General features: G+C 43.8%; 1 protein-coding gene across 1 annotated transcript in view; it reads left to right on the top strand.

The window, feature by feature from the left end:
• znf276 (zinc finger protein 276) overlaps window positions 1-12,954 on the top strand; it is a 49,682-nt gene extending 36,728 nt beyond the window's left edge. Inside the window, 4 exon segments of the mRNA XM_085913734.1 lie at window positions 1,135-1,252; window positions 10,748-10,847; window positions 11,969-12,164; window positions 12,166-12,954. Of these exon segments, the coding sequence (XP_085769860.1) occupies window positions 1,135-1,252; window positions 10,748-10,847; window positions 11,969-12,164; window positions 12,166-12,243 (492 nt within the window). The 3' untranslated portion in view covers window positions 12,244-12,954.
• The last annotated feature ends 1,321 nt before the right edge of the window (window positions 12,955-14,275 follow it).

Here is a 14,275-nt window from a genome sequence, read left to right as displayed (position 1 = left end):
TGTAATTTTCCCTCTCGAAATCCAAACTTGACGTGGTGCCCCTAGAGGCAAGCAGCCTGCATTACAGCCTAGTTCAGGGGTGGGCAAACTTTTTGACTTGTGGGCTGAATTGGGTTCTAAATTTTGACTGGGGGGCCGAACCAGGAGCAGATGGATACAGTGTTTGTGTGAATATAAATGACATGTAAAGGTTATTGCATAAAAGGTTTTGGCATTCAGTAGGTAGTAAAGCGTGGATATTCAGAAAAAGCTTTTTGAAAACAAATGCATTTATTAACAGCATTAAAAAATTTATTTCACCCAAAAACTAATATCAGTGATTCTCATTAAATACGACACTGTTATTATGAATAACAGTTTCCATCACTTCAGCGCCTGCAGGTCAGATATATGAAAGATGTTTATCTAATGAGGCAAAATCACATCAAACGGCAAACATTCAGACCAGATACATCATCTTGAAGGATCAGGAAAGAATACATCTAAATTAAGTAATAAAGAAATCAAAACGGCTACACCGTGACGGTTATCTGAAAATCAGAGCAGAGCTTTAACTCACAAACACCTGGTGACAGAGGTGAGCAAAGGGAAATACTTCTTTAAAGTCGGCCTTAAGAACTTTAAAAGTTAAGATTAGTCGCAAACAGATGGTGCATCAATGTCCTTGAGCATCCTGCACTCATTTTAATGGAAGGATTCCAGGCGAAGGTTTGTGGGTGGCCATAGCGTAAAACTGTATCTGAAAGCTCAGCGCGTGAAATACGAGAATGCTGACGTCACAGCCCACACTCGAAATTCGGCACTGATAGAAATAGAGCGCGGAGTGCCCCGGGTCTTTACTACTGAGTACGTACACGCACTTCAGACACAGCTTCCGGGAGTAAATGCGCGGGCGTTTCCCCATCTACTAGGGAAACGCAGTCATTTCAGGGAAAATGACCAAAAGAAATATTTGATAATACAATTTATTCAGGTTTGACGGGCCGGATTAAACGGATGTGGCCCGCAGGCCTAGTTGCTAATTATTGTCAACACTCATAATGAGTGACCCCCCCCCCCCATTTAGGTACAAAATGTGTGGTGAGATTGTCTATTGAAGTAGGTCTTTGTTTTCACCTTGGTATTGTCCTCCAGAAGCATATCAAAGAGCATCATGAAGAAGTAAGAGAGCGACCCTGTCCCCACCCTGGATGCAACAAGGTCTTTGTCATTGACCGTTACTTGCAACGACATGTAAAGCTCATCCACACAGGTATGGTTGGTTTAATCTAGTGCTTCTCAATTTTTTTCTGTGATGCAGCCCCCCCCCCCCCGGAGAAGAAAACTTTGTGCGTCCCCCATGCTTGTACCCTTATTAACGTTAAAGAAAACACAAAATAAATGAAAAAAAGAAAGAAAGATCAACTTACAATAAAGAATAATTTTATTAACATCATTTTAGTCTGTAACAGAACGTATTAAAAGTGCATCCCTTTGCCTGAAATTAAAAAAATGAGCAAAAATTATTTAAACTATAAACATTCTTGACCAACTGCCATTTTATGCTGATTAAATACAATACAATAATAATAAACATAAATATAAATCACTGCAATAAATAAGATTCAATTCAATGTAATCAACATTAACTTAGGAGCACAATATGTAAAACATTTTAACCTAAAACAAAGCAAAAATGAGTTAAACAATTTGTGCTGTTTTTTTTTTTTTTTATCAAAATGAGGCAGCATGACGGAGACCATTTCCACGGCTGCAGGCAGTGTCAGCTCTTCTGCGATGGTGTTTTTTTTTTTTGTACCGAGCAATTTGGTACGGTACTTTATATGATGCTATCAGTGGTTGCTGATTGACTGAAGTAGCATTCACAAAGTTGGATGATTGTTGGCAATATTCAGCCAGTTTTCGCTGAAAAACCTCAAGCTTCTTGTCAGCGTGATTGCGGTCCAATGCCGTTAAGTGCCGCCCTAATTTATTTGGCTTAATACTGTCCGTTGCGAACAGTGTAAGGCACAGTAAACACACCGGTCTTTACTTGTCTCTCATAGTAGTCACACTGAAGCCGAGCGCTACGTAGGCTACATCTTATTTCCTTGTCTTAGCTTTCGTGTGACTCTTATTTCTCTTATCTCCGTCTCTCTCCACCGTTCTTTTCAACCCTGTCAAATATTTTTCCATGGTGTCCCACTGCACTTTTTATCGCCTGCTCTGTGCTGCGTGCGTGTATGTTCTGTGCGCTCTTCACTATAGAGCGAATACTCCTTGCGCACACTCTTACAGCGATACCGCGACCCCTACCTACTGCAGTGGATGTATTATTACCCTTTAATCTAGTACAGCCAAAAAAGCGTTCCCTGGTGTCATCCCCCCGCCCCCCCAGGGGTCCGCACCCCACTGTGAAGGACTTTTTTTTTTTTTTTTACAATAGAAGCTTGGTCTAGCTTTACGTCTGTACAGTGGTTTACAGCAAATAAACTGTAATTGTCAGTCATTGACTCATTATTTTAACCATGCTTCTATCATCGCTAAATTACAATTCGTTCCTGCTATTTAGGCCCATCAGAGCTGCTTCTGCTGCTTTTGCTGCCTGTTCTTAGCATGTTGACGACAGTCAATCGGCATTGACTTACCTAAACCTACAAAACTAAACCAAAAGTAATTGATTACAAAATATTCTTGGAATAAATACTTTTACCAAAACAGAAAACCAAATGCATATAAATAAATACCCATAAATAAATCTAAAACGAGAACCAAAACCCTGGTCACTACTGGTCGGTTCTCTAAATCAGAAATAGTTTCGCAGACCGGCCTTTATGTAAATACATATATAATATATAAATACGATGAAATAAAATAATATGACTGGCATAAAAACAAATATAAACCACATAAAAATAAAACTCACCATTACGTTGAATTAGTGGAAGCACTGAGCTTGTTTCTTAGAAACAAGCCGGTCCAAGCATGTCCTTCTTGTTCACGTTTCTTTTCTTTCAAAGGTTAGTTTGTGTCACATCTACAGGTTCATAACATCAACAGTATTAACATGGCCACTTTGTAATATTTAATATTAAGTAATATTTACTTTTGATTTAATTTTGACTCACAGCCCCGCGTAAAGAATCGCTGTTGTGATGCCAGTTCAGCTCGGAGCTGCTTCACTTTATCAGCACAGTCACTCCCTGTTAGCTTGTCGTCTGATAGTGTCTCCTTCGGTTGAAATCCTTAAACAAGGCAACCGTCTTTATAGAAATTAGACAAACACAATTGCCTTGATTTTCAGTGAAAAAGTATTGTAATTCCCATTTCTCTTGAAAGCGATGGCCCTCAATGTCAACTTTCCTCGTTTTCTTTGCAGTCGCCATGGCAGAAATGAGCGGAGAGGGGTGGTGCTTTCACCTTTTGATAATAGGAGGAATTAGAGTTTCAAGTTTTATGATTTTTCTAAATTCAGTTTGACAGTGCAGGCAGGCCATAAATAATACATTATAAGACCGAAGCTGCGGGCCGTATGAAATCTGACCGGGGGCCGGATTTGTATGTAAACCCCCTCAGCCTTTCACTCTGAAATGTGCAATAAATTCCTGTTTTTCATTGATAAGGTTGTACAGCTAGGACTCTTTCAAACATCACATTTGGCTCCTCTGTCCATGTCATATATAGTGCCTTGCGATAGTATTCGGCCCCCTTGAACCCTTCAACATTTCACCACATTTCAGGCATCAAACATAAAGATATAAAAAAAAAATTTTTTGTCAAGAATCGACAACAAGTGGGAGACAATCGTGAAGTGGAACAAAATTTATTGGATAATTTAAACTTTTCCCCTCCGTGAGTCGTCACCTTTTTTGCGGGTTTGCATGCCCCTATGATCCTAGGAGCCATGTTGTCTAGGGCTTCATGCCCCTGGTAGGGTCACCCGCGGCAGAAGGGTCCTAGGTGAGGGGCCAGACAAAGCACGGCTCAGAAGACCCCTTATGATGAAAAAAATATATGGATGTAGTTTTCCCTCGCCCGGACGCGGGTCACCGGGTCCCCTCTCTGGAGCCAGGCCTGGAGGTGGGGCTCGAAGGCGAGCGCCTGGTGACCGGGCCTTCGCTCATGGGGTCCGGTCGGGCATAGCCCGAAAAGAAAACGTGGGTCCCCCTTCCAATGGGCTCACCACCTATAGGAGGGGCCAAAGGGGTCGGGTGCATAGTGAGCTGGGCGGCGGCCAAAGGCGGGGACCTTGGCGGTCCGATCCCCGGCTGCAGAGGCTGGCTCTAGGGACATGGAATGTCACCTCTCTGGCTGGAAAGGAGCCCGAGCTGGTGTGTGAGGCAGAAAGGTTCCGACTAGACATAGTCGGACTTGCCTCCACACATAGTTTGGGCTCTGGTACAAGCCCTCTCGAGAGGGGCTGGACTCTCTTCCACTCTGGAGTTGCCCACGGTGAGAGGCGTCGAGCAGGTGTTGGCACACTTATTGCCCCCCGGCTGGGCACTTGCACATTGGGGTTCACCCCGGTGAGCGAAAGGGTAGCCTCCCTCCGCCTTCGGGTGGGGGGACGGGTCCTGACTGTTGTTTGTGTCTATGCACCGAACGGCAGCTCAGAGTACCCACCCTTCTTAGAGTCCCTGGAGGAAGTGCTGGAGATCGCTCCTTCTGGGGACTCCATCGTTCTACTGGGTGACTTCAATGCTCACGTGGGCAATGAGTGAGACCTGGAAGGGCGTGATTGGGAGGAACGGCCCCCCCGATCTGAACCCGAGCGGTGTTCTATTGTTGGAATTCTGTGCTCGACGCGGATTTTCTATAATGAACACCATGTTCAAGCATAAGGGTGTCCATGTGTGCACTTGGCACCAGGACACCCTAGGCCGCAGTTCGTTGATCGACCTTGTAGTCGTGTCATCGGATTTGCGGCCGCATGTTTTGGACACTCAGGTGAAGAGAGGGGCGGAGCTGTCAACTGATCACCACCTGGTGGTGGGTTGGCTCCGATGGTGGGGGAAGATGCCGGTCCGACCTGGCAGACCCAAACGCTCTGTGAGGGTCTGCTGGGAACGTCCGGCAGAATCCCCTGTCAGGACGAGCTTCAACTCCCACCTCCGGCAGAGCTTTTCCCACGTCCCGGGGGAGGCGGGGGACATTGAGTCCGAGTGGACCTTGTTCCGCGCCTCCATTGTTGAGGCAGCCGACCGGAGCTGTGGCCATAAGGTTGTTGGTGCCTGTCGTGGCGGCAATCCCCGAACCCGCTGGTGGACACCGGCGGTAATGGATGCCGTCAAGCTGAAGAAGAAGTCGTATAGGGCCGTTTTGGCCTGCGGGACTCTGGAGGCAGCTGACAGGTACCGGATGGCCAAGCGGAACGCGGCTTCGGCGGTTGCTGAGGCAAAAACTCGGGCGTGGGAGGAGTTTGGCGAAGCCATGGAGAATGACTTCCGGACGGCTTCGAGGAAATTCTGGTCCACCATCCGGCGTCTCAGGAGGGGGAAGCAGTGCACGGTCAACACTGTTTACAATGGAGATGGTGTGCTGCTGACCTCGACTCGGGATGTCGTGAGTCGGTGGGTGGAATACTTCGAAGACCTCCTCAATTCCACCAACACGCCTTCCATTGTGGAAGCAGGGCCTGAGGACTCTGAGGGGGACTCTCCAATCTCGGAGGTCGAAGTCACTGAGGTACTTAAAAAAAACTCCTTGGTGGCAAGGCCCCGGGGGTGGATGAGATCTGCCCGGAGTTCTTAAAGGCTCTGGATGTTGTGGGGCTGTCATGGCTGACACGCCTCTACAGCATTGCGTGGACATCAGGGACGGTGCATATGGATTGGCAGACTGGGGTGGTGGTTCCCCTCTTTAAGAAGGGGGACCGGAGGGTGTGTTCCAATTACAGGGGAATCACACTCCTCAGCCTCCCTGGTAAGGTCTATTCAGGGTTGCTGGAGAGGAGGATCCGTCGGGAGGTCGAACCTCGGATTCAGGAGGAGCAGTGTGGCTTTCGTCCTGGCCGTGGAACAGTGGACCAGCTCTACACCCACGGCAGGATCCTCGAGGGTGCATGGGAGTTTGCCCAACCAGTCCACATGTGTTTGGTGGACTTGGAGAAGGCGTTCGACCGTGTCCCTCGGGAGGTTCTCTGGAGGGTGCTTCAGGAATATGGGGTGCCGAGCCAACTGATAAGGGCGGTTCGGTCCCTGTATCACCGATGCCAGAGTTTGGTCCGCATTTCCGGCAGTAAGTCGGATTCGTTCCCAGTGAGGGTTGGACTCCGCCAAGGCTGCACTTTGTCACTGATTCTGTTCATAATTTTTATGGACAGAATTTCTAGGCGCAGCCGAGGCGTTGAGGGGGTCCGGTTTGGGGACCTCAGCATCGTGTCCCTGCTTTTTGCAGATGACGTGGTGCTGTTGGCTTCTTCAGTCCGTGATCTCCAGCTCCGGTTCGCAGCCGAGTGTGAAGCGGTCGGGATGAGGGTCAGCACCTCCAAATCCGAGTTCATGGTCCTCGGTCGGAAAAGGGTGGAATGCCCTCTCCGGATCAGGGATGAGATCCTGCCCCAAGTGGAGGAGTTCAAGTATCTTGGGGTCTTGTTCACGAGTGAGGGCAGGATGGAGCGCGAGATCGACAGGCGGATCGGTGCAGTGTTGGCAGTAATGCGGACTCTGTACCGGTCCGTCGTGGTGAAGAGAGAGCTGAGCCAAATGGCAAAGCTCTCGATTTACCGGTCGATCTACGCTCCTACCCTCACCTATGGTCACGAGCTATGGGTCGTGACCAAAAGAACGAGATCCAGGATACAAGCGGCTGAAATGAGTTTCCTCCGCAGGGTGTCCGGGCTCTCCCTTAGAGATAGGGTGAGAAGCTCGGTCATCCGGGAGAGACTCGGAGTAGAACCGCTGCTCCTCCATGTTGAGAGGAGCCAGATGAGGTGGCTGGGGCATCTCATTAGATGCCTCCCTGGGGAGGTGTTCTGGGCATGTCCCACCAGTAGGAGACCCCGGGGACGACCCAGGACGCGCTGGAGAGACTACATCTCTCGGCTGGCCTGGGAACGCCTTGGGATCCCCCGGGATGAGCTGGAGGAAGTGTCTGGGGAGAGGGAGGTCTGGTAGTCCTTCCTAAAGCTGCTGCCCCCGCGACCCGACCCCGGATAAGCGGAAGAAGATAAAGGTGAAGGTGAATTTAAACTTTTTTAACAAATAAAAAACTGAAAAGTGGGGCGTGCAATATTATTCGGCCCCTTTACTTTCAGTGCAGCAAACTCACTTCAGAAGTGCCTTGCGATAGTATTCGGCCCCCTTGAACCTTTTAACATTTTGCCACATTTCAGGCATCAAACATAAAGATATAAAATTTTAATTTTTTGTCAAGAATCAACAAGTGGAAGTGGAACAAAATCTATTGGATAATTTAAAGTTTTTTAACAAATAAAAAACTGAAAAGTGGGGCGTGCAATATTATTCGGCCCCTTTACTTTCAGTGCAGCAAACTCACTCCAGAAGTTCAGTGAGGATCTTTGAATGATCCAATGTTGTCCTAAATGACTGATGATGATAAATAGAATGCACCTGTGTGTAATCAAGTCTCCGTATAAATGCACCTGCTCTTTAATAGTCTCAGGGTTCTGTTTAAAGCGCAGAGAGAACCATGAAGACAAAGGTACACACACGGCAGGTCCGAGATACTGTTGTGGAGAAGTTTAAAGCCGGATTTGGATACAAAAAGATTTCCCAATCTTTAAACATCTCAAGGAGCACTGTGCAAGCCACTGCAAATCTACCAAGACCCGGCCGTCCCGCCAAACTTTCATCTCAAACAAGGAGAAGACTGATCAGGGATGCAGCCAAGAGGCCCATGATCACTCTGGATGAACTGCAGATAACTACAGCTGAGCTGGGAGAGTCTGTCCATAGGACAACAATCAGTCGTGCACTGCACAAATCTGGCCTTTATGGAAGAATCTGGCCTTTATGGAAGAGTGTAAAGAAGAAAGCCATTTCAAGTCAAGTCAGGTTTTTATATAGCCCTAAATCACAAGCAGTCTCAAAGGGCTCTGTCCTCTGCATTTAACCCATCCCCATGTGATTTTGATCCATCCCCTGGGGGAGAGGGGAGCAGTGAGCAGCAGCAGCGCCGCGCTCGGGAATCATTTTTGGTGATCTAACCCCCCAATTCCAACCCTTAATGCTGAGTGCCAAGCAGGGAGGCAATGGGTTCCATTTTTATAGTCTTTGGTATGACCCGGCCGGGGTTTGAACCCACAACCTTCCAGTCTCAGGGCGGACACTCTATTACTAGGCCACTGATCTGGCAAACCAGAGTATTTACAAACCAATCTCTTCCAGTTCTTTCACTGCATATATATCGAAATGAAACAATATTTCATTTGAATATTCGTGGGAAGCATGGGAGCACTGCTCTTTTTGAAGTGGGCAAAACAGGCAAAACAATAAGCTAGTCTGCTGTGTTTGTGAGTAGACATTTTGGAATCAACATTAAGTGCTGTTTTGAAAAAAAATGGATAAATCTTTGGATATTTCTCAAAGATATCCATAAAAAGTCTCGTTTAAAGTTTTCCACAAGCCATCTGGGAGACACACCAAACATGTGGAAGAAGTTCAGATGAATCCAAAATCAAACCTTTTGGCCACAATGCAAAACGATATGTTTGGCGTAAAAGCATCACAGTTCATCACCCTGAACACACCATCCCCACTGTCAAACATGGTGGTGGCAGAATCAGGGTTTGGGCCTGCTTTTCTTCAGCAGGGACAGGGAAGATGGCTAAAATTGATGGGAAGATGGATGGAGCCAAATGCAGGACCATTCTGGAAGAAAACCTGTTGCAGTCTGCAAAAGACCTGAGACTGGGACGAAGATTCATCTTCCAACAGGACAATGATCCAAAACATAAAGCCAAATCTACAATGGAATGGTTCACAAATAGACGTATCCAGGTGTTAGAATGGCCAAGTCAAAGTCCAGACCTGAATCCAATCGAGAATTTGTGGAAAGAGCTGAAGACTGCTGTTCACAAACGCTCCAACAATCCAACCTCACTGAGCTCGAGCTGTTTTGCAAGGAAGAATGGGCAAGAATTCCAGTCTCTCGATGTGCAAAACTGATAGACATACCCCAAGTGACTTGCAGCTGTAATTGCAGCAAAAGGTGGCGCTGCAAAGTATTAGCGCAAGGGGACCGAATAATATTGCACGCCCCACTTTTCAGTTTTTTATTTGTTAAAAAAGTTAAATTATCCAATAAATTTTGTTCCACTTCACGATTGTGTCCCACTTGTTGATTCTTGACAAAAAAATTAAACTTTTATATCTTTGTTTGAAGCCTGAAATGTCGCGAAATGTTGAAAGGTTCAAGGGGGCCGAATACTTTCGCAAGGCACTGTATATACATGTTCAGTGGTATTAAATTATTGTGAAGTTTTGAAGTTCCTTGAAGTTTTTAGACGCATGTGGTTTGCCAAACGAAGCCATCTAACTCCCCTTATGACTCTTTTCCTCTACATTTAAGCAGGCTTTTCCAAGTCCCCTGGCCTTGATCAATATATGTCAAATTTTGGACTCAATTTCCAAGGTGCCTTTTATTTTACAAAACAATCAGGAAATAGTAATGCACATGCAATTAGTATTTTCTACAATGAAAAATTATGGTGGTCTTACAGACAGATTTTCAGATGATGCGTAGCGTGTCAGCCGTTTTACGAGTTTTAAATACCATTTAATTGGCCCAAATGTATGACGACCCCGATTATAAGACGACTCCCTTTTTTTCAAGACTCAAGTTTGAAAAAAGCCTTTACCTAGACCCCGAATGTCAGACGACCCCCCCCCACCTTTTCAGTTCTATTTCAATGAAAAAAACCTTGTCTTATATTCGGGCCAATACGGCACATCCTCCTGGCCAATTACTTTGAAAGTCCATGGCAATTCAATAAAGAATTCAGTTGGATCAAATTTTCTTATCAAGTAATCAGGCAAAAAATATTAGTAGTGAATCAATGGTTTTCATTGTCTAATTTATATTTTAAAGTTGAAACGGACATGATTTTCCCCCCAGTATCTTGCCATTAACCCTGCTTGCACCATTAGTCATTCTTCAAAACAACACCGTCAGCAATGTGGGGAGGGCATAAGTGCCATATGTGGCTCGCGAAGACAAATTTTGCATCAACTTTGTGTCATTACTAAAATTACAAATTGTCTTCACTTTCCCAAAGTAGACATTGCTAGATTTTTTTTATTACTATTTGGGTTTTTTTTTTATATTTGAACAATTTTAACTCGTCTCTTATTTCAAAACTATTTATTCGTCAGTTTGTTGTGTAGTCTATGTGTATATAGAAGACGTTGACAGCCATAATGGCTCTCCGAGGGAAACTATGACTATGATGCGGCCCGCAACAAAAATTTGTTTGACACCCCTGGGGTAGGGTATGCGAGTGTCAAAAACCTGCAACCTGTGGAAAATGTTAGATCCCTGTTTTTGGGCAATTTTCTACCAATGTTTTTTAATAACCAAATTTTTGGTGCATCCCTAGTTCTCTCTTTGATTTATATTAATGTCGTTATTATGTTGTGAATTTGCTGCTCTGGCTCACTGACATCAAATTTACCTTTATGTAGCCCGTGAATTAAACTGTTTCACACGCTTGGGTTAGGTCTTTCAAGCAATTCTGTTATTTCACTGAGATGCTAAACTAGGCTGTAAATAAAATATGGGGTGAACCGTATCTTGTCTGTTTTTTCAGATGAGAGGAACTACATCTGTGACCAGTGCGGACAAACCTTTAAACAGAGGAAACATCTCTCAGTTCACCAAATGAGACATTCAGGTGTAAAACCTCTGCAGTAAGTACGACTATATTAAAAATATAGCTTTAAATGTTGTCTTGGACATAAACCTCTGTAGTAAGTACTATATTAAAAATATAGCTTTAAATATAGTCCTAGAAATAAACACTGGACATTATCAATCGATTGATAATAATTCAGCTGATTCTAAAACTTTTCTTACTGCAGTTCTATACGTATTCATTTTATCTACAGTGGGGCAAGAAAGTATTTAGTCAGCCATCAATTGTGCAAGTTCTCCCACTTACAAGATGAGAGATGGCTGTAATTTTCATCATAGGTACACTTCAACTATGAAAAACATAATGGAAAAAAATCCACAAAATCACATTGTCAGATTTTTAAATAATCTATTTGCAAATTATGGTGGAAAATAAGTATTTGGTCGATAATGGCCTTGATCGGGGGCTCCATGCAAGATCTCACCCCGTGGGGTCAAAATGATCACAAGAATGGTGAACAAAAATCCCAGAACCACACGGGAGGACCTAATGAATGACCTGCAGAGAGCTGGCAGCAAAGTAACAAAGACTGCCATCAGTAACACACTATGTCACCAAGGACTCAAATCTTGCAGTGCCAGACGTATCCCCCTGCTTAAACCAGTGCATGTCCAGGCCCGTCTCAAGTTTGACATTCCATACGACATTATCCCAACCCTCTTCTGGATCATCCAAATCCTCTCTAGCAAACTTCAGACGAGACCCACACTAGGTGACTATAACAGATGTTCCAATTTGGAAATTCCTTGGCCAAATCATTGAGTCACTGCTGTGATCGACAACACATGCAACATGATTGCGGCCATACGAGAGGCACAGTGCTTTGTGCTCGGCACACAAAATTTCTCGCGAGTCAAGCTGGCCGTGTATTATGTTTGTTTGTACATTTGAGGCGCACATCCGTCCGTCCATCACTCCGTTCGTCCATCCATAAATCGAACCCACCTACCCACCCTTGTCTATATTATAAGAAATGAATATTGAAATATTTCAGCTTCAGTTATTCTTGATGTTTTAATTTTGTGAGATACATTTGTATAGAAATTCCAGAATTTTATTTCAAGACTTGCTTATTTTAGAAATACAAATATTTCATTGATAGTGTTTTTCTTACAGATGTGAGATTTGTGGCTTCCAGTGTCGTCAGCGGGCGTCATTGAAATATCACATGACTAAACATAAGGGAGAGGCTGACTTGGAATTTGCCTGTTTAATATGCAGCAAGCGTTTTGAGAAAGCCCATAATCTCAACGTTCACATGTCCATGGTCCATCCACTGACTCAAACCGAGGTGCAGAAGAAAGGCAACCAAGCAGAAGCCACACTCTGCATTTTGCAGCCTGCAAAACACAATGAACAGGAAGACAATGCCACAAGAACAAGACAAATGATGTCATGAAGACTCACAGCTTGTGGTGTACTATGGAGGTTTTTGCTTTGACTGATGGTGCTGCTCAAAACCTTATGTATATTTGCCTTTACTGTAATTTTCCAACAACCTTTTTTACTTTTTAAGCTTGTTATCAGATAGGAAGTCATATATGTAGTTGTGTTGTCTGACATCAAATGCATCTGTATGATCTGTAATAAAAGATGTGCAAGTAAAATGCAGATTTCCAATTGTTATAGTACTTTAATTAGACAAGTCACATCGTTATTCATGTATTTCTTCATTTTGTAATGTTTCTGAGAACATAAAGAAAAACATCTGTGATGTCTTGCAGTTATTTGGTGAGGTTTCATTGTGCCAAAGTTGCCTTCAAAGTAAAGGCAGCTCTGGAATGTAGCTGTGCAGGTGTGCAGACAAAGCTGCTGCCACCTCTGGATCAACGTCCTTACACAAAGACTTTAGCTGCACCAGTAAACACAACAGTAGAGACATTAGAACCAGAAGAAGATGAAGAAAGCTTATGGTGTAGAGACATTAGAACCAGAAGAAGATGAAGAAAACTCATGGTGTGTGTGTGTGTGTGTGTGTGTGTGTGTGTGTGTGTGTGTGTGTGTGTGTGTGTGTGTGTGTGTGTGTGTGTGTGTGTGTGTGTGTGTGTGTGTGTGTGTGTGTGTGTGTGTGTGTGTGTGCGCGCGTGTAAGAGATGCCTAGAGAAGAGAGTGGAAGGGGTCGTCTGAGAAATGGCCTTCAACAGAAAGATTTTGGTACGGCTCAGAATCTGCCAAGAATCCATCTGACCTCAGTTGTCACAGATGTAAAGAGATATTCAATTATATTATTATGTATATTCAATTGAATTGAACAGGGGATATATGGCTTGAGGTTTGAGGCTTGGTCACCTGACTTTCAAGGGTTCCAGTGACAGAGGACCCATCCAGGAAGAGCTCCAGCAGACGGATATGGCATAAGACGGCAGTGTTGAGAAAGCCTTGACAACGTACAACTCTTTTTTTGAAGCTCAGGGCTCTGTTGAAGCAACAGGCTTAAACAAACAAACAAACACAATTTGTTTACAGGAAAAATAACTTTGACATTTTTGGACTACTAATATTTTTTTTTCCAAGCAACTTCTTTTAACAAACACTAAATACTAACCTGTAGAAGGCCCATGGCATCAGACGATTAAATTGGTCATCACTAAGGTAACACTGTGGTAAGCACCTTTTTCAGCATCTATGGAAAATTATATCCTGTTTATTTTAAATTTGTAATAATAATTTTTTATTACATGCATAGATCATTGAAGTGAAGTAGGTAACATATGCATTAACCTTTAATAATAACCATCAGAAATCACCACAAAATCCCACAAGAGTAAATGTTTAGTTCAATGTTTCAGTAGAAATTTCTCATGTCGCATAATACTAGTATTATGGGATACCAATCAAATTGACCTAAACTGCTTTTATTTTCTACAAGTAGCTTTCGTTGTGTCTTTTTCTAATCAGTAAGATTTTCAGAGAAAGAGAGAACCTTTACCATCAGATTTAAAGATTAGTAGCCAGTCAGCAGAATCCACCAGCACAGTCAGCACTTCTGTGCATAGTTGTAGCGCTTTCTGATAGCAGTACTCCTGAGAAACAGTAGTAACATTACAAACTCAAGAGAGGGATTTCTGAAAGCAGATTCAGCAACTTCTTACCTGAAACAAAACTCTATTGTAAAAAAACATCTGTTTTTCATTTGGGTGCAATTCTGAGTTGAGGATATTGCACATAAAGGAAAAAAAAATTAAACAATAAATACAAAAATGTAATTCAAGGCAAGATAAGGCCACTTTATTTATATAGCACAATTCATACACAGGACAACTCAATGTGGTTCACACAACCAGAAGCACAGCATCTAAATGAATAACAGAACAACGGAGAACTTCCGTAAAGCAAACAGACCAAAAGTAATAATAATGATAATTAGAGCTGTGCACTCTTAAATTTCACCCAGGTTCAGACCCTCAAAAACAGCATTTTTCT

This window comes from Syngnathus leptorhynchus, chromosome 6 (genome assembly GCF_054491065.1).
Source record: "Syngnathus leptorhynchus isolate UIUO chromosome 6, UIUO_Slep, whole genome shotgun sequence".
NCBI lineage: Eukaryota > Metazoa > Chordata > Actinopteri > Syngnathiformes > Syngnathidae > Syngnathus > Syngnathus leptorhynchus.
The sequence above is the reverse complement of the archived record's forward strand: the minus strand, read 5'-3'. Positions and strand labels throughout refer to the sequence as shown.